The sequence below is a fragment of the Thalassophryne amazonica genome, chromosome 20, assembly GCF_902500255.1.
Source record: "Thalassophryne amazonica chromosome 20, fThaAma1.1, whole genome shotgun sequence".
Classification (NCBI taxonomy): domain Eukaryota; kingdom Metazoa; phylum Chordata; class Actinopteri; order Batrachoidiformes; family Batrachoididae; genus Thalassophryne; species Thalassophryne amazonica.
In genome coordinates, this window is record NC_047122.1 from 34,115,535 (window position 1) to 34,143,432 (window position 27,898).

General features: G+C 37.9%; 2 protein-coding genes and 1 long non-coding RNA gene across 3 annotated transcripts in view; 2 read left to right on the forward strand and 1 right to left on the reverse strand.

Moving 5' to 3' along the window:
- Positions 1-4,649, reverse strand: part of LOC117501287 — a 19,975-nt gene extending 15,326 nt beyond the window's left edge. The window contains exon 1 of the long non-coding RNA XR_004557996.1: positions 4,466-4,649. This is a non-coding gene — a long non-coding RNA (uncharacterized LOC117501287). The remainder of the gene's footprint in view (positions 1-4,465) is intronic.
- spaca4l (sperm acrosome associated 4 like) overlaps positions 1-18,534 on the forward strand; it is a 21,829-nt gene extending 3,295 nt beyond the window's left edge. The window contains exons 2-3 of the mRNA XM_034160136.1: positions 15,001-15,111; positions 17,713-18,534. Of these exons, the coding sequence (XP_034016027.1) occupies positions 15,001-15,111; positions 17,713-17,939 (338 nt within the window). The 3' untranslated portion in view covers positions 17,940-18,534. The remainder of the gene's footprint in view (positions 1-15,000; positions 15,112-17,712) is intronic.
- A 4,088-nt stretch (positions 18,535-22,622) lies between these two features.
- LOC117502088 (sperm acrosome membrane-associated protein 4-like) lies at positions 22,623-27,316 on the forward strand. The gene is made up of 3 exons (XM_034161100.1): positions 22,623-22,745; positions 24,369-24,479; positions 26,799-27,316. The coding sequence occupies exons 1-3, from the start codon at positions 22,694-22,696 to the stop codon at positions 27,023-27,025; spliced, it is 390 nt and encodes a 129-aa protein (XP_034016991.1). The 5' UTR covers positions 22,623-22,693; the 3' UTR covers positions 27,026-27,316.
- The last annotated feature ends 582 nt before the right edge of the window (positions 27,317-27,898 follow it).

The window sequence follows — 27,898 nt, forward strand, 5'->3', positions numbered from 1 at the left end:
AACACCACTGATTACAGGGTAAAGTTTCCTCTCATAATTTATTGTGCAATGGCATTAGTCCTTGTTGCCTCCAGCCATTTGTTGCCAGGTGTTGTCTAATTGTCGCAGACTGTGAACACAATAACTCAAAGTACAGGACAGAGTTTGACAGAAAATTTGTTGAGAGATGGGCCTTGAGTTACATATAGTAAACTTTTTAAATTTTGAGGGAAATTTAAATCTGAAGCCAAATCTGTCCTTTAAAAAAGCAGTCTTATATGATATCTTTTGATATGATGGGGGAGGTGATGATCTAGTGGTTAAGGTTTGAGACCAGAAGATCCTCGGTTCAAGTCCCAGCCTTACTGGAAAATCACTAAGGGGCCTTTGGCAAGGTCTTTAATCCCCTAGGTTGGTTGGTTAGTCGGTTGGAGTTTTAGCAGGATTACTCAAAAAATCCTCAATGGATTTCAATGAAATTTTTATCAGGGGTGTATCTTGGCTTAACTTAGTCATTAAATTTTGGTAATGATCCGGAGCATGATCCGGATCCAGTAATTTTTTTTAAAGGATTCTTTATCATTGCAGGATAGGGCCAATTTCAACATTTTTGCATCTAACTTCATGAAGACGGGTCACAAAGGCTGAAAAAAAATTAAGTTACAACACAGAAAATTTAGCATTTGTTTCTCCTCATTGAATAAACTTATTAGAAAAAACAAAACAAAAAACGTGTAGTTTATGCAGTTTCTCTTTATAAATGCATTTGCTGAAGATCTAAGGGTTTAACCCTCTGGGGCCGGCTCCGTCATATGTGACAGCTGAGACCAAGCTTTACTAAATTATAAATAACTTTTTAATGATATGAGATAGAAACTTACTCTTTTTTTGCTGAAAAGTTAACTCTGCGGACTTTCGAGCCACCGTCCACCATCTTTGTACTCCTCATAGAAGCTGTGTGATGACGTGAGCAATGTGAGTGTCCAATCAGAATTGGTTCACCGTCACATGGTTTTCCAAAATTCAATTGTAGGGCAGAGCCACCTCACGTGACACACGAAAGATTGTTTTTAGGAGTGATGTGTTACTAGTTTATTATAGTTTACTGTGTGTTTTGAATAAATGTGTGTGAAAAATTATTTTCCGCTTTACTTTTTCCTTTCTTATTCTGATTGTAAACCTTTATTACACGTACACAACTGTATATTTTGAAAGTACAGGTTGTCCTGAAAAAAGAGACATAAAACTTGATTGTGGGATGCAGGGAGAGCTGTTAACAGCAATAAGAAAACATTTATGCCAGGGGAGTGAACTGTCCAAAAAATGCCCCCGGACCCTAGAGTGTTAACCACTGAATCTGAAACATGACGGTAGATGTGTGAAATGACGTGGAATAAGTCTCTTTGCCAAAGGGTATTCCATGTGACGTCAGTGACCCTATGGCCTTAGCGGAGGTTTGCGCTCTCCGAGTGCTTCTAGTTTGTAAAGTGCTTTGAGCGTCTGATGCAGATGGAAAAGCGCTATATAAATGCAGTCCATTTACCATTTATATCACAAAGATCCAGAAATACCAAATGTTGCACAAAATCCTGCTGTTCAGTTCAAGGTTTTGTTACTCCATAGTCAAATTACTACACATTAAAATGATCAAAGGGCAATTCCCATCAGACTGTCATGTCTGTTACCGCTTTGGAAGGTTCTGTTGTGATCTAGCCACTGCAGAGATATGTGGTTCACAACGGGCTGAAGAAATAATGGACAACCCATAATTCTTTGGGCTGGCTAGATTACAGCGGGACCACTGAAAGCATAATCATCCGCAAAGAGAAGTTGTGATCCATCAGGACTCTTCCTAGAGCTGGCCAACCGTCCAAACTGAGCAATCAGGGGAGAAGGGCCTTAGTCAGGGAGGTGACCAAGAACCACTCTGTCAGAGCAAGATCATTCCTCTGTGGAGAGAGGAGAACCTTCCAGAAGGGCAACCATCTCTGCAGCAATCCACCTATCATGCCTATATGGTAAAGTGGCCACATGGAAGCCACTCCTCAGTAAAAGGCACATGACAGCCCATCTGGAGTTTGGCAGAAGGCACCTGAAGGACTCTGACCGTGAGAAACAAAATTCTCCGGTTTGATGAGAGAAAGATCGAACTCTTTGGCGTGAATGCCAGGTGTCGTGTTTGGAGGAAACCAGGCACCATCCCTACAGTGAAGCATGGTGGTGCCAGCATCATGCTGTGGAGATGTTTTTTAGCGGCAGGAACTGGGAGACTAGTCAGGATTGAGGGAAAGATGAATGCAGCAATGTACAGAGACATACTAGATGAAAACCTGCTCCAGAGCGCTCTTGACCTCAGACTGGGGCGACGGTTCATCTTTCAGCAGGACAATGACCCTAAGCACACAGCCAAGATATCAAAGGAGTGGCTTCAGGACAACTCTGTGAATGTCCTTGAGTGGCCCAGCCAGAGCTCAGACCTGAATCCAATTGAACATCTCTGGAGGGAGCTGAAAATGGCTGTGCACCGACGCTCCCTATCCAAACTGATGGAGCTTGAGACGTGCTGCAATGAGAAATGGACAAAACTGTCCAAAGATAAGTGCATTAAGCTTGTGGCATCATATTCAAGACGTCTTGAGGCTGTAATTGTCATGGTTCTCAGGGGAGCTGGGCACAGCCAAAGGTAGGAAGCTAAATGCAGACTCACAAGCAGGTGATAGGATATAAAAGGCTTTATCGAACATTTTGGCAGTGGCTCTGCTACACAAAAGGCAGTCAGCGAGGCGAAAGTACAGGCAGGTGTAACACATTGGTGTCGTCAAAAAATACAGGCTGAGGTCAAGAGCATGGAAAAAAAAGTTACAATGGCTGAGACAAAAGGCAAGATCGAGAAAAACAGGCACTGTTGGCAACAAGAAACTATGGCTAGGAACTAAGGTACGAGACCTGGAACGGAGATAGAAGATCAGCGAACAAGCAAAGAACACAAAACTGAAAGGGCTTAAATACACAGAGTATAATTATACTCAACAAAAATATAAACGCAACACTTTTGGTTTTGCTCCCATTTTGTATGAGATGAACTCAAAGATCTAAAACTTTTTCCACATACACAATATCACCATTTCCCTCAAATATTGTTCACAAACCAGTCTAAATCTGTGATAGTGAGCACTTCTCCTTTGCTGAGATAATCCATCCCACCTCGCAGGTGTGCCATATCAAGATGCTGATTAGACACCATGATTAGTGCACAGGTGTGCCTTAGACTGCCCACAATAAAAGGCCACTCTGAAAGGTGCAGTTTTGTTTTATTGGGGGGGGATACCAGTCAGTATCTGGTGTGACCACCATTTGCCTCATGCAGTGCAACACATGTCCATCGCATCATCCGTGAAGAGAACACCTCTCCAACGTGCCAAACGCCAGTGAATGTGAGCATTTGCCCACTCAAGTCGGTTACGACGACGAACTGGAGTCAGGTCGAGACCCCGATGAGGACGACGAGCATGCAGATGAGCTTCCCTGAGACAGTTTCTGACAGTTTGTGCAAAAATTCTTTGGTTATGCAAACCGATTGTTTCAGCAGCTGTCCGAGTGGCTGGTCTCAGACGATCTTGGAGGTGAACATGCTGGATGTGGAGGTCCTGGGCTGGTGTGGTTACACGTGGTCTGCGGTTGTGAGGCTGGTTGGATGTACTGCCAAATTCTCTGAAACGACTTTGGAGACGGCTTATGGTAGAGAAATGAACATTCAATACATGAGCAACAGCTCTGGTTGATATTCCTGCTGTCAGCATGCCAATTGCACGCTCACTCAAATCTTGCGACATCTGTGGCATTGTGCTGTGTGATAAAACTGCACCTTTCAGAGTGGCCTTTTATTGTGGGCAGTCTAAGGCACACCTGTGCACTAATCATGGTGTCTAATCAGCATCTTGATATGGCACACCTGTGAGGTGGGATGGATTATCTCAGCAAAGGAGAAGTGCTCACTATCACAGATTTAGACTGGTTTGTGAACAATATTTGAGGGAAATGGTGATATTGTGTATGTGGAAAAAGTTTTAGATCTTTGAGTTCATCTCATACAAAATGGCAGCAAAACCAAAAGTGTTGCGTTTATATTTTTGTTGAGTGTAGGTAGTGATGTGAAACAGGTATGGTGAGCTGGCAGGAGGAGGGCGTGGACAAACAAAGATGAGAGACACTGTGTGAGGCAAGAGAGTGCAGTGGCAAGTGGGCGAGTAGCCCAACAACTGGCCCTGAATTGGGCCAGATACTGGCCTCTCTCTCCTAGCCTGTGATTGGTTGGCGGCTGAGATGCTGACATCAGCCCATGCGTCAGCCTCACGTTGATGTGGCGTGAGCGCTGCTCTTCTGTTGGTTGTTTAGGAGTGGGAAATCTCACTCCAAGATGGAGGCCAGTATCCGGCCCAGTTCATAGCCAGGCCGGGTTAGTGGGCGAGGAGATGACGGATAAAACGGGGTGTGGCCAACAAAGATGAGGAAGTGCAGGTGCAGGACAAGAGAGTGCAGTGACCAGAGGGAGACAGTGATACAAATGAAACTGGGCATGAATACATGAGAACAGAGATGAGAAGTGTAGACAAGAGAGTGCAGTGACATGTACATGACTAATATCCATAAACTAATAATACTAAAATATAAAGACAGAGAAGAACTAAGAAACAATGAAAGCATGGGATCTCAACAAGAAAAGATTAATACTAGACAATAAAATAGAAAAGGCAGAGAAGAACTAATCAAACCAAAAGCTGCATGGAATATCAACAAGAACAGATTAATACTTGACCATAAATAGAAAAGAAAGCAACAAGAAAATCAAAAGCTGAAACTAGAATGGAACTGATATGTAGTGAGGGTGTAAAATACATGATCAACGCCTGCAATGAAAAACGTGGCAAATAAAACCTGTGACAAAAGCAATAATGAGCAAAAATCAAAGACAGTGGATCAAAGTCTAAACTAAACCAAAATGGAACTCATCATGTGACAATAGTGAGTGGAGAACAGAAACAAGTTGTGGCAAAAGCAAAATGATCAAAAAAGTAGACAAAAATAAATCAATAAAGACATACTGACAGAAAAACATAAGGATCACACACTGAGCAGTGGCAAATCATGACTAATTTCTGCCAAAGGTGCATCAACAAAGTATTGAGCAAACAGTGTGAATACTTATGCACGTTAGGTTTGTGAGTTTTTTATTTTTAATAAATTTGCAATCATAATAAAAAAAACTTTTCATGTGGTCCTTATTGGGTGTTGTGTGTAGAATTTTGAGGGGAAAAAAATTAATTTACTCCATTTTGAAATGAGGTTGAACATAACAAAATGTGGAAGAAGTGAAGCTGTGAATACTTTCCGGGTCGTGTGTGTGTGTGTGTGTGTGTGGCATATTACTGGCTGATATTTTTTATTTATTTTAACCTGCTAACCAATAAAGTCTATAAAAACTTAATTTGATTGTTTTGTATTTCTGATCTGAATATGCAACGTAACTAGTAACTAAGGCTGTCAGACACATGTAGTGCAGTAAAAAGTACAGTATTTGTCTATGAGCTATATAGTGGAGTAGAAGTAGCAGGAACAATATACTCAAGCAATGTAGGGGTATCTGAAATTTTTACTTAGATACAATACTTTATTAAATGTACTTTATTTTTCAGCACTCACTTTTTCTCACTACACATGGCATATTTCTGCACTAGCTGTACTTAATGGTTGCTATAAGTGACTTTAATATTATGCTACATCATGTTATAATAGTATACTACAAATATAGATAGTATTTTATATTGTCCGACTGCTGTTTCTGTTCGTATCATACTTACTCTCCTGTTTTTTATTAACTTTCACAATAGTCAACCAAGCAGTCTTTTCCTCCTTCTCATAGTTTCCATTATTCTCTTTTCCTTTTTTTCCCTTTTCCTCTTGTTTTCCTTCTGTTTACTTTCTCAGCAGGTCTATAAAATCCGCAGTATTACTAAACGACCAGCAGGAGGCAGTATGACACTGTGAAGGTTTTTAAACAGCTGACATTAGAGCTGTTTTTTTTTTTTTTTTATCAAAATGAAATAAGGTGCAAAAAATCTGCACGAAATTAAAGATTTTCTAATGAAAACAAGATGTGGCGTTTTGCCTTGAAATTACTTAATTTCGTTGCATCAAGTGGTTGCATTAAACTATTTAAATTTCAGTCTGAACATTTTAGTTCATTTTCAGCAATTAAATAGTTGAGCATCTTTTTCTCAACGGTCTTTAATTTACTTGCTCGTAGTAATTTTAAACAAACCATGTTGTATTAACTTTGTGTAATTATGTAAATTTGTCGTTTTGTTTTACTTGGACTTTATTGCTTTGAAATTATGATTGCATTCAGTGGTTGCATGCATGAAACATGAAACAGTGCCCTCTACCGGCCGTTCATCAAGGCTTCACAAGCAATTTAATAGACCTGTCTGTTTTTATTTTACATTATGTTCATTGTACATGTTAAAAGATGCAAACATGGTCCACAGTTGTGAGGACTACCTTTTACAGGGCAAATCCAGGAGTTTGTAAAAAAAAAAAAAAAAAAAAAAAAAAAAAAGGGGGGGGGGGGGGGTATTTGTGAACAAGTCGGGTGCAACAAGAGGTTGCACTTCCTTAGCAGGGTCTGGGGGATGCCCCCCCACCCCAAGTAAATTTTGAATTTTAGGTGCCATGTCCTGTATTTTGTTGCATATTTTTTCCACACAATACACCACAGCGAAAAGATACTTTATAACCAGTTTTGTTTTGTTTTTTATTTCAACTTGTATTGTACAATCTTGAATGTGATGTTGTGATGTTGCCGTACATCCAGAAAGTATTGTTTCACTTTTCCCACATTTTGTTACAGCCTCATTCCAAAATGGAGTATGTTCATTTTTCATCCCAGACTTCTACTCACAACACCCCATAATGACAAAATAAAAAAAGACTTTTTGAATTTTTTGCACATTTATTAAAAATAAGAAATCACATGTACATAAGTATTCACACTGAAAAAACGTGAAAGATCCTGACTGTCAGTAGCTTCCTGCTTCATTCCTCAGAAGCTTCCCGCAGCATTCTTCAGAAACAGCGCACGTCAAGACTGGGCATGTGCAGTTACCTTAGGGTCCATCATCACCATCTGGGAATTGACTAAGAGCCCATCGCTTCATCACTGAGGGATTGTCACGACCATGACAGCGCAGACATATATTTCATCTTAGTCTTCTGAAGTAACTTTTCATTTGAAACAGTCATTCCATTCCAGTCATTCCAGTGAACCCAAGGAACCTGGTACCAAAGACTATTTAGGGTCCAGGTTTCATACAGTAAGACATGAAGCACCAAGACTATAAAGACTTGGACCTTCATTCTCCTTTACAAATATCAACACCTTTGCCCAGTGACATCATGGCTCCATAAATGTTTTTCAGTCATATCTGCACCTCAGAGGCTGAGGTCCTGTGAGATGACATGAATGTCACTGCTGAGGAAGGGGAACCTGTCAACACGGTCAACACTTCAATCTTGTACAGATACACTGGTGTTGGCTGAGTCCAAGAAGTTATTGAAGGCTTTGGTACTGTTGTTGAAATTGTATAAAAGGCCAACACACTCGACCAAATCATAAACTATGAAGACCAAAAATAATGCATTACTAATGCATCCATATAGTATGTTCCATTTATAGACACATAAGCTACTAAGTGTTCTGATCCAGTAAAGAAATTGTGGAGAGTTTGCAGATGTTAGGCAGCAATGCTGGAAGGCCTCTCTGCAATACTTAATGGTGAAGATCTGCAGATGTGAGTCAAAAAAGTTAACAATTTCTAAATTGTCAAAACAAAAAACAAATCCCCTTTCATTGTCTACTATTTTAATAGTAACAGTAGTGTCATAGCACTCATTAATCTTTTGTGATGTTTGATTTGAGAACATTTAATGTATATTGCATTATCTGCCTGATGCACAAATACAAAGTGCTACAGGTGATGATCGCATGCATCAGTGATGGTTACAGAGCATCTAGAAAGTATTCACAGCGCTTCACTTTCCACATTTTGTCATGTTACAGCCTTATTCCAAAATGGAGTAAATACATTTTTTGCTCTCCAAGTTCTACTCACATCCCATAATGACAACATGAAAAGTGTTTGTTTTTTTCAGCTGCAGAAACATGTCCAGGATTTACAAGATGTGATTTATACTCCAGAATTTAGGGTAAATTTAATTATATGCCTATTAATTTATTATTATTTTTTAATTTAATTTGTTTGACTGAACTCTGCAAAAGCTTCACACATTCAGGACAAAGAAACCTACAGCACACCTGAGCTTGTATACAGAAGTTATTTTAAGAAATATAAAGAATGTCATCGTGGACTATAATCCCTCCTCGTATAGTTCACACTGGGCATATTCCATGTCCTTCCTGCAACTGTGTAATGATAAACGTGTGCAAACAGCAGCAGTGACCTCATATTTCCTTGATGACATTTTGCTCAACCTGTTCATTGGAGCCTTTCGTGTCTCGCTGTCAGCACGAGAGATGGAACAAAGATACTGTCACTTTTTGGCACAGACTCTGGAAAGTTTAGGTCTGGTTTGGTCTTTCTTTCTTGTGATAAGACTGGATGACTTGGCACATCTCTCAGGCATCAGAGGAGAACCTGTGCTGCAATATTTATTTATTTTTTCTATTGTAAACTACTTTTTGATGTGAGTGCTTATTGGAAAAAAGAACCTACAAATTGGATGATTGAATATCTTTGTTTTTCTACATCTTTTGTTTTACGAGTGGATATGAGAACAAAGTTGTGTAACTTTCTGGAACCTGAGCTCAGGTGTGGCTGAAACCAGCAACACAGGGTGTGACTTTCTTTGTGTCCCAAAGTATGGCTTTTGTTATCCATGACATAATTCAGTGGGGTAATTACAGTGACCTCAGGTGATTTTTGGATGTACATTATTTAAAAAGAAGAAGAAGAAAAAAGGAAAAGCTGGCTCATCGGTTTTTGTGGTGGACAGTGAAGCAGAAATTTGAAATCAAATTAATTCATTTATATAGCGCCATATCATGACTAGTCGCCTCAAGGCGCTTCACAAACATCATTAAAAGGCAGAATAAAAGGAATTAAGTTTAAAAACAATAACAAATTAAAAAATAAGTAAAAGGAATAAAAGGAATTAAAGAAGACACACATTCGTATAAAATACTAATGATAAAACAGGGGAAAAAGTGTGTCTTCAATCTGGCCTTAAAAGTCTCCAGAGTCTGACTGTCAGATCTGCACAGGCAGATCATTCCACAGAGCTGGGGTACGGTGAGAGAAGGCTCTGTAACCCGCTGACTTTTATTCACCCTAGGGACACACAATAAGCCTGCACCCTGTGAACGCAGGGTCCGAGCCGGTACGTAGGGCTCAACCAGACTGGCCAGGTAGAGGGGTGCCAGTCCGTGAACAATTTTATAGGCCAATAATAACACTTTAAAATCCGATCTTAGAGCAGCACAGTGGATTAGTGGCTATCACTATTGCCTCACAGCAAGAAGGTCATGGGTTTGACTCCCCCCTGTGTTCTTTCTGTATGAAGTTTGCATGTTCTCCCCATGTTTGTGTGGGTTTACTCCGGGTGCTCCGGTTTACTCTCACATCCAAAAACATGCAGGTTGGGTGGATTAGAAACTTTAAATTGTCCGTAGGTGTGCATGCAGGTGTGAATGTTTGTTTGCATGTTGCACGTTTGCCTTACGCACTGTGACTGCTGTTATAGGCTCCAGCCCCCGTGACCCTTAACTGGAGTAAGCGGTTGAACCTGAGTTAGTAAGTGGTGTGTTTCTTTAACTCTGAATACTTTTATCTGGCTCAAATAATATTTACTTATTTTTACCCTTTGAAGGTTTATTCCATCCCAAAGAAACAAATTCAAATGTATTAATTTATTAATTTATATAGCGCCAATTCACCATGAAATCGTCTCAAGGCGCTTTACACAACATCATAAAAACAGAAAAAACTGAATAAAAAAATTAAAAACACAATAAAAAAGGCAACGATAAAAGAATACAAGAATAAAAACACATCATAACACTAATAATAAAACAAGGAAAACAAATGAGTCTTTAGATGTGATTTAAAAGTCTAAAGACTCCTGAAAAACATTTATGGAGCCATGAGGTCACTGGGCAGAGGTGTTGATATTTGTAAAGGAAAATGAAGGTCCAAATCTTTATAGTCTTGGTGCTTCATGTCTTACTGTATAAAACAAGTATGAATTAAAAAATAGGATTTTTAGGTTTATTAAAGTTGATTTGTGGCTGTTATGGATTTAAAGTGTGTGTAATTGGTATTGAAAATAATTCAGATCTTGCCCTAAATTCCATGCTCCAAACTGATAGTGAGCCCCCACCGCTATAAACCAGACGAATGATACAGTTGTGCAGTATGTGCACAACATTTGAAGGAAACCTCTAAAGTGTGTTTCAGTAAACCGATGATCCTCACAGAGCTCAGATTTTACTATCTACAGCTTTGGAATCCCTTAGTATTTAATGTCAAGTCTCCAAGTTTGACATGGACGATGGCTTTTGACATCTGACAATGCGAACGTTTTGATCACTTGATGAAACCAGACTTCTTTTGCAGCGTCCCTATAGTCAGTTAATTTGACGTCTCTCCTCACTGATGTCAAAGGCCTGATATATTTGTGAGTGGCTCCTAAAATATGCTCATTAATGTGTTTTAGATGGTGCTCTTTGATTTGACCTTTGACTTGCGGCCTCAACGTGACCCATGTTGTTCAAGGACAGTCCAGATTTTAGCCGCAAAGCTGGATTGACATGATCTCTGTAGGACGAAGAAGGTTCATTGAGTTTATCAACAAATTTTGATTGAAATTGCTCATTGTGTTTTGAAGGTGTTGCTTCAGGGAGTAGTTGACCTCTGACTTGATCTTTGACCCATGACCTTGATATGAAACAGTGTTGTGATGTGGAGATGCAGATGGACAGACAGACCTGACCTGTTACAAAAGCATCTTTCCACTTTGAGGTGAGGCTTTTGTGGCCTGAACTTTATTTTTGCTGTTGAGTCATATTGCGATGTCATGTTGTTTGTGTGACCTCACACATGACACCTTCACCTCAAAACAGTAACCATAAGTGGTAGGTCAAAGGTCAGCCTGTGGGCAAAATGGGTTTATTTGTGTGGCTGTGGAGCCGGTTGACACACATTGCATAGATTACAGTAACAAATTTTAACTCATTATTACATCCGCCAAGGACGTAATAAAATAATTGCTGTTTGTTTATTTATTTGTCTGCCTGTTAGCAAGATTATGTCAAAACTACTGCACGGATTTTGATGTAATTTTCACCACAGATAGATATTAGGCCAAGGAAGACTGCACTGAATTTGGGAGGTGAAACGGATCCGGATTTTGCATCAAGATTTCACTTCATACAGTCTTTCAAGGATTATGTCAAAACTACTTCACGGATTCTCACCAAATTTCCACCACAAATAGATATTAGGGCATGGAAGACTCCGCTGAATTTGGGAGGTTATCCAGATCTGGATTGGTGGACATCAGAAATCTCAAATTGCTCTTGTTAAAATCCCCCCACCCCCATGTAATAAGAGTGCCGCTGCTCTAGTGATTGACAGGTACACTTTTGCGTTGTATTGCAGTAATACACGTCAGACTAGTTTTGCTGATATAAGCTGCATTTTAATTAAGCGATTTGTAAAGACTGTTTATTTATTCCAGCCGATCCATTCGTGCTCCCTCGCTGACTCCACCTTTATTTCTGTCTTGACCACTTGTGTTGACAAACCGTATCGTGTCTGCAGACATGTCACACAGGTTTGCTCTGTGCACATTCAGCAGCAGGACTTGGCATGCACGGTGTTTCTCAAAAGTATCACATTTTAGTAAAGTGCTCAATTATTGATTTGAGTGAAGATTAAAAAAATAAAATCTTTAAAATAATATGCAACATATACAGGCTTCACTTGTGTGTGAAATTAACGGTAATAAAATATTCTGGACTTTTAATTGAATCAGTTTTAAGTCTATTGTTCTCCTTGGCATGACATCTTGAAGTCGAAACTTGAAGTACAAGTTTTCAAATAAAAGCATTACGTCACAAGTACCACAGGGCAGGGCGGTAATCCTGACTGTGACTGACTTGCACCTGAATCAGTCATGACAGGTTTTAATGAAAACATTTGTTATACCATACAAAGGTTTTAAGCAAAGGTTTTAATTTCAGTTAAAAAAAAAATTCTTAATCAGAGGGTCCACAGAAAATTAAATAAAACTCCAGTGGAAATGTTAAAAAAAAAAGAAGTTTTTTCTATATTGTTAAAGAAGCAAATCAGTTATGAAGTTACAACCGTCATTATGAATGTGGTCATAATGAAACAGTGTGATTATACAGATGACAATTTCAACAAATTCTTTTCACTCCCTCCAGGCCAAATGAAGAAGCAGGCACAGTGTTACTGAATAATATACCAAATAAAAGCCTGCTTTATTTTGACACGTAATGGAACAAATTGCAGTGCAACTGACCTATTTTTGTTCTCAAAACTCCAGAGTGATAGTTTAAATCCTTCTTCCCAACAAAATGAAATAAATATTCACTAGCCAATTTTCAGCAGCATGGTGGGTTAGTGGTTAGCACTGTTGCCTCGCAGCAAGAAGGTCAAGAGATTGATTCCCACCTGTGGCCTTTCTGTGTGGAGTTTACATGTTCTCACCATGTTTGCGAGGGTTCCCTCCGGGTGCTTCCTCGCACATCCAAAGACATGCAGGTTAGGTGGACTGGAAACTGCTGAAAATTGGCTAGTTTTCATATAAAACATTTAATTTTCATATAAATAGAATAGAATGCTTTTTGTCATTATACACAAGGTACAATGAAATTAACGAAATAAAATTGAGAAGACTACTATAAAGAGTTGTTTTAATCCTGTTAAGCCAACCATGTATTTTTTTTAAGTTGAAAAGTTGTTACATTTCAATTACTCATTTATAAGTATAAAAGATTTGTACACATGAAAGGTGCTGAGAACTCTTACACGGTACATGTCTGTTGGATCCCACATCAATTACATTTGTCTTTTTATGAAAATGATAAATTTTGGGGAAAAATATTTCATTTTTAGATGATGGGAATATCAATGTGACTATGAGAGATATGCATTTGTTATTGCTTGTGTCAGTTAGTAGGAAGGAAGTATCTTAAAGTTCCACATTCACAGGTCAAAAGAACATCAGATGATGTGAAATTCCTCCTCATCTCAGTTGTTTCTAAGTCCTGATGGAACATTTTCATTCTTACAGCGGTGATGATACAAACCTGCAGTCTTGTATAAAGTACAAGTATCTTACCATAAACCATTACTTTGGTAAAAGTTAGTCTCCTTTAAAAATATTACTTGAGTAAAAGCCTTAAAGTATCTAACATTTGCTGTATCAAAAGTAAATTTCTCATGTAAAAGTAAAATCCAAAACGAGTGGAAAGTGAAATGGCGATAGAAAAGAAAGCCAGTGTGCCAGTCTGGAGAAACCAGGTGGGGGCCTCAGCCCCATAAAAGGCTGGATCCGCCTCTGGCAGAATAGTTGGTGTCGGGATGAGTGCTGTTCTTTTTCTGAAGACCATACGGTCTTTTTCCTGGAAGACCCACACACACACTTCTCTGTTAAACACAACAGCCAGGCTCTTGTGAAACAGTCATTTATAGCTACACAGTTGTGCCAAATTTAAGGAAAAGTTTAAAAAAAAAACTTTCCAAGCATCACCACCACCAACCACTGCAAAGCAACCAAACACAGCGCTCTTTGCACTTTCGAATCCAAAACGCGGAGCCACTATTACACAGCGCTTCTCCGCAAACATTTCAGATAAGATAAATACTAAAATGAAAGACACACCAGCTCGTTTTGTGGGTGGTTTTCCCCTTGGTGTGTGTTAACTCTGATTATGCGCTGCACTCCAGTATATATGTGTGTGCATCAGCATGTGCGCATTTGGTGTCCAAAGCACAGATGGCTTTCACCCTCCACAGTCTTCCTCTTCCTCAGCGGAGGCACAGATTTAACCTGTCATATTTTTTTATTTTAGTTTTTGTCTTTTAAATGTGCTTTATGTCTAACACGGCACTTGCTGCTGTAGAGGTGAAAGACAGTGCGCTCTGGTGCAGAAGAGGACTGTATCTGCTGCGCTCCGGCTTACACTTTCACCTGTGCAAACAGGCATCGCCCAATCAAATTTCTTCTACTTTGACTCTGTAGTTAAGAGAGAAAGAGAAATGTATCGGAGTAAAAGTATACATTTTACTGAGGAAATGTAGTGGAGTAAAAGTGAAAGTTGCCAGAAATGTAAATAATGTAAGTAAAGTACAGATACCTACAGTAACAAAGTATTTCTACTTCGTTACATTACAACACTGAAAACCTGATAACCGGCGATTATTTACTTTTTTTTTTCTCCCATAGTCCTCTTGGCAAGATGTTAATCTTTACTTACTTTTGTGCCATTTTTTTATTTTTTTATTTTTTTTTTTGTTTTACTTGTATTTTTTGTAATAGTCCATCTTCAACACAAGTGTCTCCTGTGGAGTTTGTTCCTTTAATGCGTTATCAAAAACTATTAAATAGGAGGAACTGTAAACAACTTTATAGAAGAATATTTTGGAACATACAAATCTTTTTTGCTGTTACATTTATTCAATTTCTCACTCCAGATTGGTAAAGATCAATGCATTTTGGAAGTGTTTCTTTTTTTTTTCATGTGAGCGCCACTGAATTAACAATCCAGTTTAACCACACAAATCAGTGATTGAAACAGGTGAAACCATGTAAGTCAAATGTCACCCATTTGTTGTTTCTTACGCTGCAAACTCAATTACAGTTATTCTTCTTTCCCTCATCTCCACTCATACTTGTTACCCCGCCCCGACTCTATTTCAGGTCACGCCTTGAAATGCTACAATTGTCATATCGGTTTTAAGGACGTGTGTTTGACCACCAAAATCACATGTGACTCTGGAGAACTTTGCTTCAAAGGTGAAGGGAAAGCAGGTACGGAGTTGTTTTTTTTTTTTTTTTTTTTTTTTTTTTTCTGTCCACCAGGACCTTTGTGACATCACTTATCTGAAACACACATTTGTAAAAGAATGAATCTATAAAGAATTAATATTCTATACAACCACGCCTGTGCATTTTATGCTTTATTTTACAGAGGTATTGTATTGAGATTCATCCTTCTGCAAAGGGTGGGGGGTGGGGGGGGGGGTCAGTGCTCTAGAAAAGCAAACTTGTGTTTTTCTGTTTTTGTGAACACTGTTGTTGAAAAGTTGTTTTTGTAATGATATTACAAACTGCAAAGATGAAAAATGATATAGAGTAGAAATTAAATTAACAATAATAAAACATATACATGTCTATATCAACACACACACAAGAGGGCAAGACACAGATGAACACAAACATCAAGACAACAACAAAAACAGCAAGCATGTTTTGACACCAAACATTTAAGCCGTTCTCACTTTGGCAAATATGCATCCAAAAAAGTCCCAGTTTGAAATCTTATCCACCTTGGAAAATTGGAGAGATTGGGAAGGTGCCCGTGATGACTCGGGATATTGTGTTATTTAATTTTATTTTTGTGGCAAGTCTTGCCTGAGGTATTAAAATGAGAAATATGACCCCTGTCCAGTTTTTTCCCCTCCAAATTATCTAACACTATTTAACCAAAATTAGTTGAAAACTTTACCATTTTGGAAATGTTAGCTAAATATTCTGCTTGTTGAAGGTGGCTCCTGTTCTTGCTATTTATTTAGTTCATCTTTGTAGATCTGATGGAAAGCTGAAGGATGAAATCCTTTACTCCAAGCTGATTGGTGCAGCCACATGCCAAATATACACTCACAGAAATATTTACCCTAACTATTAAGATTTATGTAATTTTATTACATGACTAATTCCCGTTTACTTTTTAGATAATTTTAATACAAACCTACCAAATAAACCTTACATGATGCATATTCATTACTGTAATAAATCCTATTTATCAATCAGTCAATTCAATCAATCAATTTTTTTATATAGCGCCAAATCACAACAAACAGTTGCCCCAAAGCGCTTTATATTGTAAGGCAAGGCCATACAATAATTATGTAAAACCCCAACGGTCAAAACGACCTCCTGTGAGCAAGCACTTGGCTACAGTGGGAAGGAAAAACTCCCTTTTAACAGGAAGAAACCTCCAGCAGAACCAGGCTCAGGGAGGGGCAGTCTTCTGCTGGGACTGGTTGGTGGCTGAGGGAGAGAACCAGGAAAAAGACATGCTGTGGAGGGGAGTAGAGATCGATCACTAATGATTAAATGCAGAGTGGTGCATACAGAGCAAAAAGAGAAAGAAACACTCAGTGCATCATGGGAACCCCCCAGCAGTCTAAATCTATAGCAGCATAACTAAGGGATGGTTCAGGGTCACCTGGTCTGGAATCCATAAGGCTCTGAAAGATGTTTTTACGATTCAAATTAATAATGATTTTATAGGCCTATATCTTGGTTTGATTGCGACTGTTGAAGGAGGAGGGGATGTGAGGCTGCTCCAGGCTCTTCTAGCAGCCAGTAAATCTAACCCCCCCCCCCCCCCCCCCCAAGACCAGAAGACTGGTTTAACACTGTTTTAGAAATATTTAAATTGGAAAAATTGACATTTTCCTTAAGAACCCAGAAAGAAAAATTTTATAATATTTGGAGGTGGTGGATCAGGTTCATATCCCCATATAGAAGTGATTTTATATAATGTTTGAATCCTGCTGGTATTGAAACTCTGTATCAATCTCCCAAAACTGTAATAAGATGACTGGATATAGTTCTTTTGGTATATGTAAAAAAAAAAAAAAAAAGTACCTGTAATTCTCAGTTAAAACCACAATGTTGTTTTGTTCATTTATTCAAAAATGTAAAAACAAGAAAAGGACTCATCTTGTATGTTTAAACAGATTGTAATGAATGCATCTTTTTCAATAAAAAAGTGAATGGAAAAAATGGAATATAACATTCGTAATAATCTGTGAATTAGTGTTTAATTACCTGCAACAACAAATCATTGTGTCTTCTTAAGATTAGAAGGAGTCCTTCATGTTTACATGGGAGCCGGTGCCCTCGTGCAGGACACATCTTGCACAATCATGTTGATACAGTGGCTCAAAAAGAATATACTTAGTACACATCACATGTTGCAGTGCAACCGGAAGATTGAAAATCAGAGGAATTGGTGGTTGCTTACTAGTGCTGGCTAACAATTCTGAGAAACAGCATTTTTTGGGGGAAATGCAGGCTCATACTTCATAAGAGAAGACAAGGGAGCATGAATCCCCCCATTACCAGTGAAGAACAAATGTGACAGGTAGCACAATTGAAACCAGCAATGTCATAATGCAGTCTACAAGCTGACCATGAGATGACACTAAATCCTACACACTGCAGCTTTACATAAAAATTTTTTTTAAAAATAAAGATCAAACTTGACTCTTCAAAATTTCAGACTCTGCTGATGATATTTTTGTCCCAATTCTGCCCTCAATTGTTTGCACTGGTAGATGCTCATTCTACAAGATTGCAGTTTGTGAAACCTGACCAATTGTGTTTGTTGCATCTCCACAGCTGGTGTTGTGAGCATCATAATGAAAGGCTGTCTAAAAGAGGCAGAGTGCAACAAGACCACAGAAATGAATTTTCCCTCCGACTCCAACACAACGATCTACTCTATGACCAAGACGTGCTGCAACACAGACCTCTGTAACGCTGCACCTGGTCACCCCGGGGTGTCCGGGCTGCCGCTGGCCCTTGCTGCTGTCGCTGCCGTGTTTTTGGCTCATGTCTGTGTGTGACAAGTGAAATGGCAAATTTTCTCAAAACACACATACACGACATTCCTACATAGTATGTGCGTGGGAGCACTGTGAGGTTTAATTTAAAAGGTTTTCTCGGGCGGTCATGGTATGTATGTTTTTTTTTTTTTCGCGCAGGTCTCATATTTACGGTCGGCGTTTGGGTGCAACACACTCTGATTTCATACACACACTGCATATGTCTTAAATCACAGCTTTAAATTTGATATGTTTGATTTGCATTGTTTCTGTATGTTTTAGCTTTAATGTCGAGGTGATTGTGTCCCTCTCATCACTGCAACACATTTACTTAGTCAAAATAAAACAGTATTCCTGGAGTTTGACTCAATAATAACACTGATGCAATTAAGAAAATTTATTTAAAATGTATGCTTGGTCATTAATGATAATTTTCATTATTTTCACTAGACTGAGTGGTAAAGGCCTGTCAAAAGCTGCAATACCTATAAAATTAGTCATCCCTTACACTTTTATTTGGTTTTATTCTTATTTTTAATTTTGTTTTAATCATGTTTTTTAATATAAAATAATTTATAATATAATTTAATATACAATAATTTACAAAAAAAAAAAATCAGTTTAATCTCAAAGTGAAAACAAATCTTGACTGTTATCTTTCATGGAATAAAAAATAATACTTGCATACCCTGTGTCCATTCAACTAAATATAATTCGAATAAATTTCCCTTGTTTAAAGGCAGTTTGCATCAAAGATGTTCTCCTGGACTTTAGTTACATAAAACGATGAGGAATAACACCCGAGACCTCTCATGACTTGTCAGATTCCATCTTAGGTTTCAAACACCTTTTCACATAAGATGATCTGCTCCGGCAGACTTGACTCTTTTTGAGGGAGTGGGGGCATTCAGTTACTTGGAAATTTCATTGTGTATCTGTTCCTGATTTGTTTGCTGCAAACTAGCTGTAAAAGTGACAGTTTAGCTACTTTTGCAAAGTGTTTTGTCTTATACAGATTGGCTCTCCTTTTGACACGAGAGAGCATCATTGTTGAATTAGCTGTTTAAATACACCCATGATGTCATAAACGAAAAGTGTGTCAAGTCCCTGGGAGCGAGTACAATTTCTAGGCACTGTAAATAACATGCATTTCACCACATTGTTTTCGGCACATGATATAGGTGCATAAATTGTTGCATCTAACGCTATATGATTGCTTCTGCTGTTTATGTACTACTTGGAGTAATAACTGTATTTGCAGTAAATGAACAGGGTGGAATTTGAACCTTCTGTTTGCATTTTGAAATTTTCTTTTCATTTCAAAATTTATGCTTTTTTATATTTATCATTTCAAATAGTGCTTTACTTTTTTTTTCTTGGTGACACACAAGATACTTATCTGTACTTGTTTAATCAGTTATTATAAAGCTGTGGGGCAAGTAAGTTTTTCCATTCTAGTTTTGATTGGTTTTTTTTTTTTGTTTTTTTTTGTGCATGCATGGGTGCATACATGCATGTGTGCTTGTGCTAATAGAAGGGGATTAAATCACAATATGGTCATTTTGTAAACTGTCCTTGCAGATCCTCAGCTATCAGTTTGGTCCAAACTGTAGATGTATCTGCTGACCACTACTCATTAAAGCCGAGTGACAGACACGTCTTTGTGGTTGTGTGTTTTAATCATAAATAAATGTCTGTTTTGGTCAAACGGGTGAAGAAGGTGATGGATTCTGTGCCTCTGGGGTTTGGTTTAGTCATTCCAGAGGTCTGCAGGTGTCACAGGAACAACCGGTTCTTCTTGGTCCACAGATAATATCAGACTTTGTGTTGACACGCATTGTTCAAATGCCTGTTGGCCTCCAAAGAGCTGAGTATCTTATATAAATAAAACCAGGATGTTACATTTAATATTGGACAACTTGACGTCAGTTTAATTTTTGCTACATCAACTAAAACAAGCAGCTGTGGCCTCTTTGGAAAACTGATGAGCTCATTTCAAGCTGCTTTGTTTAGATAAGAGCAGTGTGGGCTCCTTATTTCCATCGTGCATGTGATAAGAGAATTCCCTACAACAAGTCTGAACAGGTGTAACAGGCAATGCGGGTTTGCATTTTTTTGCATTAAATATGCAAAAAAAAAAACAAAAAAACATTTCTATTTATCTTGAGCATTAGAGTTAATGAACTTTCAGCAAATTTATCCTCATTATGTGCATTTATCACTTTTATTTATCACTTTTTGATGTATTTGTTTGTTGTGGGCAAAAAATTCAAGTGTCTTATGATTTCACATTTAAATCCTTGTTTTAAAATTTCTGTCTGTGTTCTGATAACAATGATCCTGACTTCAGTGAAAAATTGAGATCTGACCATTTGAAATGTGAATTTGATTTACAATAATTTAAACTGGTACTTGTCAAGATTGTTTTTCAACTTTATCACAGTTTTATAATTTTAATGTAACCAGTCATAACTGTAATTAGTTTTATGATTTCACCAGTTTAATACATCTTAAATATGCTAAAATTCAGCCTAAACAGCTGAAGGTGAACTTGCAATAATTATGACATAACAGCAAAAGAAAGTGGAGTTGGTCTCTTGAATTTTACGTTTTAGGCATTTATATGTTTAATGATGCATAAAAATGTGTTTGCTGTTCAGTTTAAATTCTGCCGAACAAACTGTAAATTTTGCAGAGACAGACTGCGATGGGCAGCGTGGTGGCCAAGCAGTTGCTTAAAATGTGCCCAATCAATATGAAGATACGGTGCATCTGGAAAGTATTCACAGCGCTTCACTTTTTCCACATTTTATGTTACAGTCTTATTCCAAAATGGAGAAAATTCATTTTGTCCTCAAAATTCTACTCCCCAACACCCCATAAGGACAATGACAACATGAAAAAAGTTTTTAATTGTAATTCTTGCAAATTTATTTAAAATAAAAACCAAACAAATCACGTGTACATAAGTATTCACACCTTTTGCTCAATACTTAGTTGTGCACCTTTGGCAGCAATTACAGCCTCAAGTCTTCTTGAGTATGATGCTCCAAGCTTGGCGCACCTATCTTTGGGCAGTTTTGCCCATTCCTCTTTGCAGCTCCTCTCAAGCTCCATCAGGTTGGATGGGGAATGTCGGTGCACAGCCATTTTCAGATCTCTCCAGAGATGTTCAATCAGATTCAGGTCTGGGCTCTGGCTGGGATGTCCTAGAGATGGTTGTCCTTCTGGAAGGTTCTCCTCTCTCCACAGAGGAACGCTGGAGTTCTGACAGAGTGACTATCGGGTTCTTGGTCACCTCTATCATTAACGCCCTTCTACCCCGATCGCTCAGTTTAGATGGGTAGCCAGCTCTAGAAAGGTGGATCTGAACTTCTTCCATTTATAGATGATGGAGGCCACTGTGCTCATTGGGACCTTCAAAGCAGCATAAATTTTTCTGTACCTTTCCCAGATTTGTAACTCGAGGCAATCCTGTCTGACAATTCCTTTGACTTCATGCTTGGTTTGTGCTCTGATATGCACTGTCAGCTGTGGGACCTTATAAGTAGACAGGTGTGTGTCTTTCTAGATCATGTTCAATCAATTGAATTCACCCCATTTGGACTCCAAATAAGATGTAGAAACATCTCAAGGATGATCGGTGGAAACTGGATGCACATGTCAAAGGCTGTGAATACTTATGTACATGTGATTTTATTTTATTTTTATTTTTAATAAACCCTGAACATCCTGTACAGGGCGCCAGTCAGTCGCGGGGCCACATATAGACAGACAAACATATTGCTACGGTCAATGTGAAGTTTCAAATTCACCTAATATGCATGTTTTTGGATGTTGGAGGAAGCCGGGGCACCCAGAGAGAACTCACACAAACACGGGGAGAACATGCAAACTCCACACAGCAAGAACACAGGTGAGAAGTGATCTCTTGACCTTCTTGCTGTGAGGCAACAGTGCTAACCACTAAGCCACCGTGCTGCCTAAATCAACTCTCTCATGGTGTTAAATCAAGTTGATCAACTTGCTTAACTTTGATTTATACTATGAGAGCTGGTTTAAGAGAGATATCAAATTTGCACAATTTGTAGTGTTTCCAAATGTACTCATGCAGAGTTTATTTTACTCTGTTTATTTTACTGACTTAATTTTCTTGCCATGATATAATTCCACATGCAGCATCTTGGATTATTATTCTGAGTAATCTCATTGATGTTTATGGCCAATTAAAAATATGCTTGAAAGTCTTTATAATGCATTTCTGTGTAACAAAGTGAAATACAGGGTGAACACAAAAACACTCCTTGGTTTCAACTATTTCTAATATCAAAAGTCACATGAATAATTTTACAATTTTGGTATCTACAGTTGCAGAAACTCATCAAATTTTTTCTCTTTTGCAGATTCTTCTTCAAAATTGTAAAATTATTCATGTGACTTTTGATATTATAAATATTTGAAACCAAGGAGTGTTTTTGTGTTCACCCTGTATTTTATATGTTTTGTAGGCTGCTGTCACCTCTCTTTTTTTTCTTTCCACCTTTCAGAAGCAGCACCTGTGTCACCATTAATATGTTCATTCTTTCACTGTCCAAACATGGTCTCATGAGTCAGTCTGGCGCATCTATCACCCAGTAGAAACAATGGCTACTGAGTGACAGTTTCACCTTTTGTCTCCTCCCTTCTTCCACACTGATGCTATAAAACCAAACAGGTTGGTCCTTTTCTGAAAGCAGAACTTGTCTCAGGCAAGAAAGAAAATAATCCACTGAAAGATGGCCAAGATCCTGTACGGAATCATTGCAGTGGTTGCATCGCTTGTGCTGGGTAAGACTGATCAATAATGGCTTTTATTGTAGGTTGACTTATTAATAGATAAAGAAAAAGTTGAGAAAACTCAAAATTGTAAGACAACAAATTTCATCATTAGATTTAACTTAACATTTTAAACACTACTTTTAGGTTTAACTTTTAATTCTGTTATCTTTGCTAAACTTTTATTTTTACACTTGATCATTAAAAGTTGTGTAAATGTAAAATTATGACTTATTGTATCTTTAGTATAATTAACAGAGCTCAATTAAAATACAGAATGGCTTAAATGTGAAATATAAAAGGTTAAGTTAAATCAGATGACTTATAAATTATCTATTTGTATTTGTAGTGTATGGTCTCATAAATACTCAAAAATATTGAAAGGAAATAAATATTGTTGATTTGTGGATTCATCTTAAACAAATCAACTGTTAATCTTCAACTGACATTAAAAGACAATATTTTGACAAATTAATTAAATAAGCTTTCTGAAGTGCCACCAAAAGTTGCAAAATTTGGAGTTTCTCTCTCTGTCTCTTTTATTTTTATTTTTTAAATTACTGATACGAGTATCATCAGAACTCACACGGAACTTAAATCCTGGTTTTGTGTGTTTAGTATCTTTCCACATTGGATGCTTTGTTTGTTTTGTTGGTTTTTTTTATTTTTTTTTTTAAGGCTGATTGTTTATTGACCTGGGTGGGGCCACAGAGCAGGGAGTGGAATGCATTCATCCAACTCACCCCCTCTCAGTTGGGAGTGTCCCACTGGTAATTTGTACCTTAGCACTTGATGACCCAACCCTAGGAACACCAATCGGTCCATATACTTATCCCATTAGCTCATTACAGCAACTAAAAAACCAGACCAGAATCAGAATCAAAATCAGAATAGCCTTTATTCTCCAAGTATCTACAAGAATACAAGGGATTTGACCAAAATACTTGTAGTAAAGTCAAGAAATAAAATTCACATGGATCAGTAAGAGTACGTAAATCGGGGGTAGTTTGTTCTACAGACTGGGTCCACCTACCCCAAAAGTAGATCACCCCAAAGGTCATTTTTTGACCTTGGGACTTCTAAATAACCTTGACCAGATCACCATAATGCCCTGTTGTTACTGTGAAGAGAATAGACTATTAGGTTTAAAGAGATAGAACAAATATTACTCATTTTATCATGTGCACAAGTAAATGTGACTGACATGCATCTCCCTTATGGCCATAAAACCTTTTCTTACAGTACAATTCACAGATCCTCTGATGTAGATACATCTCTAACATTTGACAGTATAAGCAATTATGGGAAACTATCTGTCTGACCTCTATTTACAAAAGAATGAAAGAATGTTTGAATAATAAATGAGCCACCCTTTTTTTTTAATTACTTGCAGGTTTGATTCAACAGTTTCATTTAAATAAGGACAATACGTACCGTACCCGAACCTGCATCACCAAGTCAGTCAAACAGATAATCAACAATAAGTCAACAGATAATCCAGAGTCTGTTGTCTTGTTCATCCATATGGACTTCATATAAATCATCTGGTTGAATAAACAAACTTCAACAAAATTAAGTTTTTGTCTCAAACTGATGTGTGCTGATGACTGTTCTATATTTGTGTTTGTGTTTCAGCGGAGTCCCTGACGTGCAATAAATGTTCCTTCAGTCTGGCTGGGTTGTGTTTAGTCCCTTCTTCGGTGGACTGCGCGACTAACACCAGCGTTTGCTACACTGGAAAAGCAGGTGCGTGCAAAAGAAACTACACAGTGAAAGCATTTAAACATTTTTCTTTATTTGGCTCTCACATGCCTGGAAGCTCCTCAACACCTAACCATGTCATTTAGGTCCTTCAGACTTTTTTTTTCAGTAAAATGGTTCTTAGGAACATGAGCATGGCTAAAACCTTTCAGCTTCAGCCTTTTAAAACTTTTTTTTTTTTTGCCTTTCAGCTTCTGTGGGGACCCCCCCCCCCCCCCAATTACAGCCCTCTTATCCACCTGCCACTTTAAGCATTTTTTTTAATGTAGATGTAAATTAATATTCAAATTTTTCAGCTAGTTGACAGTAGGGCTGTACTATATGGCCAAATTATCATATCTCAATATTGTCATATCAGTATGATATACAATATGACTATGATTTCACACAAAGTGCAGCAAAATTATACATTCTTAAACAAAACAGTAATAATACCACACTCATTTTGCACTCATAAGGTTAGGATACAATGCCCTCCAAAAGTATTGGAACACTTAGTATTTTACACATTTTAATTTGTTTATGCCATTTCGAATACAAGAAACCCTAAAATATAAAGAATAAAAAATTCTGAAATTATCTTCTGCAAATTCAAACTGAAAGCAAATCTCTAAAACTTGATAATACCTGTAAATAATAATCAGTTTTATTGCCAGTTTTCTTCAGACAACAAACATTGCGTGGCATGTGTATTTTTAAGTGAAATGCATCATTCTGGTGTCACTCAGAGTGCAACATTAAAAGGTTATTTAAGTCCTTCAGACGGCAAAATTAAAAGGTTATTTAATCAACAGCTGCCTGATCGTTTAAAAATCACTGGAGAAACACATGGCAACTCGAATTAAGGGAGAAATGCTGCTTTTAACAACCTGGACCTCATTTCTGGCATAATATATGGTTGTTTACACACCAGTATAACTTTGGTGTCATTATTAGTCTAAACAACATGTTCGGTTCAAATCTGAGGCAAACATTTTTCTTCTTTTAAGATGGATTAGAACTTTTTGTGGTACACAGCACAAACTACTGGACAGGAGGAACCTAGCAGTCAGTATGACTCAATTATTTCAAAATGGAGCTCTTTTCAACCACACGTGTGTGACATGTCAATCACCTGTGTCCAATCAGATTTCAGGAGAGTCCAGTGCAACCCTGGCCTCCGCTCTAGCTCCACCCATGCCAGGAAGTGTTCAATATTTGACATTTCCTGGTTCACTGTGGACTCAAAATTTGGCACTTCCTGTTTCAGTGTGAACTTGCCACTGAGTTCCCATGAGATTCCATGAAAGCTCATCTGCCAATCCAGGAATTGTAGATCAAGGAAGTGTTTGACATTTGACATTTCCTGTTTCACTGTGGACTCAAAATTTGGCACTTCCTGTTTGGGACTCCCTGTACCACTAGCGAGCTTTGCGCTGCTGCACAGCGCTTCATTCGTATTATACACGTGAGCAACATTTACCTTGATTTTTCTTCAATAGATGTAGATGAAAATGTCTCCTCAATCTCCCCAATCAAACCCAATCTCATGAAAGGCTAAATTACATGACTGTGGTGGAAATAGCATTGATACTGTGTAACAGGTGCATTTTTGTGTTAAAAATATTGAAAAGTGTCTCACATTAAATACTAAAATGTGTGGTTATTTAAATATTACTCTATTGAGGTACTTTAAAATGTTTAAGTTAAATCATATATTTTATAACTATTTTAATTGTTGAAGTTTAGATGTCAGCATGTGGGACAGTGGTAGAACAGCCTTATTGAAGCCTGAAAATTATATGTATTTTAAAAAAAAATTACAAGAGAACATGAAAGTGCTTCTAAGAACCACCTATTTACTGTATCTGGTATGACTACTTTTAAACTTTAAAATATAATTATTTTTGAGTGAACTATACAATTTGTGATGTATTTTGCACCATGCTGTAAATACATAAAGTAATTAGGATTTTAGTCTCCTGAGAAGGACTGTTATCGTCTTTAATTACTAGTCTATTATTGACATACTAATGAAGGAAAAAAACACCACAAAAATTTATACAGAAACAAGTTTGCCTAAGACTTTCAAAGAATATTTTATATAAATCTAGTAGAGTAAAATGTCAATTTATTACAGTTAGATGCATTTTTATGAGTATTGCCATGCACATGTTATACAATGATCATGACACAGAATGTTTTCTGTGTATGTGTGTGTTAAAATATGTGGTATAAGAAAGCAGTCTTAGCATTTACACAAATGTTGTTCTATGTTTTTAAAAATGTTTCCAGTGTAATGATTAAAAAATGATTTCTCCTCAGCTTTCCCTGTACTGCCATCCTTCACGGGCTTTGTCACGCGAGGCTGTAGAGAGTCCACCGGCTGCGACATGACCTCCAATGGCACTTTGCTTGGCGCGACCTATCAGGTGACCCTCACCTGCTGCTCGACGGACAGGTGCAACAATGGCGCTGCCACCACAAAGATGACGCTTGGCGTCGTCATGGGCGCAGCAGTCGTGGCCTCCATGTGGAGCTCTATGTTGTAATGCATCCAGTCCTTACTGCTGTCAGCTTCTCTACAAATACAAGAAAAAGGGCACCAAAATTTAGTCTGTCTGCATTTTGAGACAAACATAAGATGTTATATACCCTGTTACAGTCATTTGATAATTCATCTGTTTGAGGGCTTTTTTCATGTTGGGTTCTACTTTATACGCAATGAAGATAAGTTGCACTATTGAGTTTTGCAACAGCTTTCAGGGAAACACTCTGTTCATAGGTTTTATACCACTGTGTATTTTACTGATGTAAATAAAAATGTGCAATCCTGTTTGAACTGAAGCTCCAATAAATCTTACTTTCAAGAGTCACTTTGCCTGAATAAAACCCAAAATACTTTTTCTCACACTCATCTGCAGTACAAACATTTTTTTCACATCAAGACTATCTTGTTAACCCTCTAAGATCTGTGGATGTGCCTGCACAATCAACTCTGGCATACAGTGGGTAAAACAAGTGTTTGATCCACTGTCGATTTTGCAAGTTTTCCCACCTACAAAAAATGGAGAGGTCTGTAATTTCCAGTGGCGGCTGGCCCTTAGGGGGCGCTCGGGCGCTGCCCTCCTAGATGTGGAGGGGAAAAGCCATAATATATATATATATATACATATATATATATATTTAAAAAGTATTATCAATGTCAGTTTTACTTAATAGTATGTGCCTACATATGTGAATGATTAAAACAACACTTCCTCCAACTGACTCTCATTCAACAGTGCATTTCCACCGACAGAAGCAGAGAAGGTATCGTTCCTCGTCTTGGGCGGTCATTCAAAGCGCCCTTAAAGTGCAGCGAAATAACCAATTGTATGTAGTTGCTAGGGAAAATTAATAAATATTTGGCAAATAGCATTGCC

Coding starts and splice junctions, on each gene's coding strand:
- LOC117502088 (XM_034161100.1), top strand. CDS start 22,694: ATGGCCAAGATCCTGTACGGAATCATTGCAGTGGTTGCATCGCTTGTG. Junction 22,746..24,368: donor GGTTGCATCGCTTGTGCTGG/GTAAGACTGATC, acceptor TTTGTGTTTCAG/CGGAGTCCCTGACGTGCAAT. Junction 24,480..26,798: donor TTGCTACACTGGAAAAGCAG/GTGCGTGCAAAA, acceptor ATTTCTCCTCAG/CTTTCCCTGTACTGCCATCC.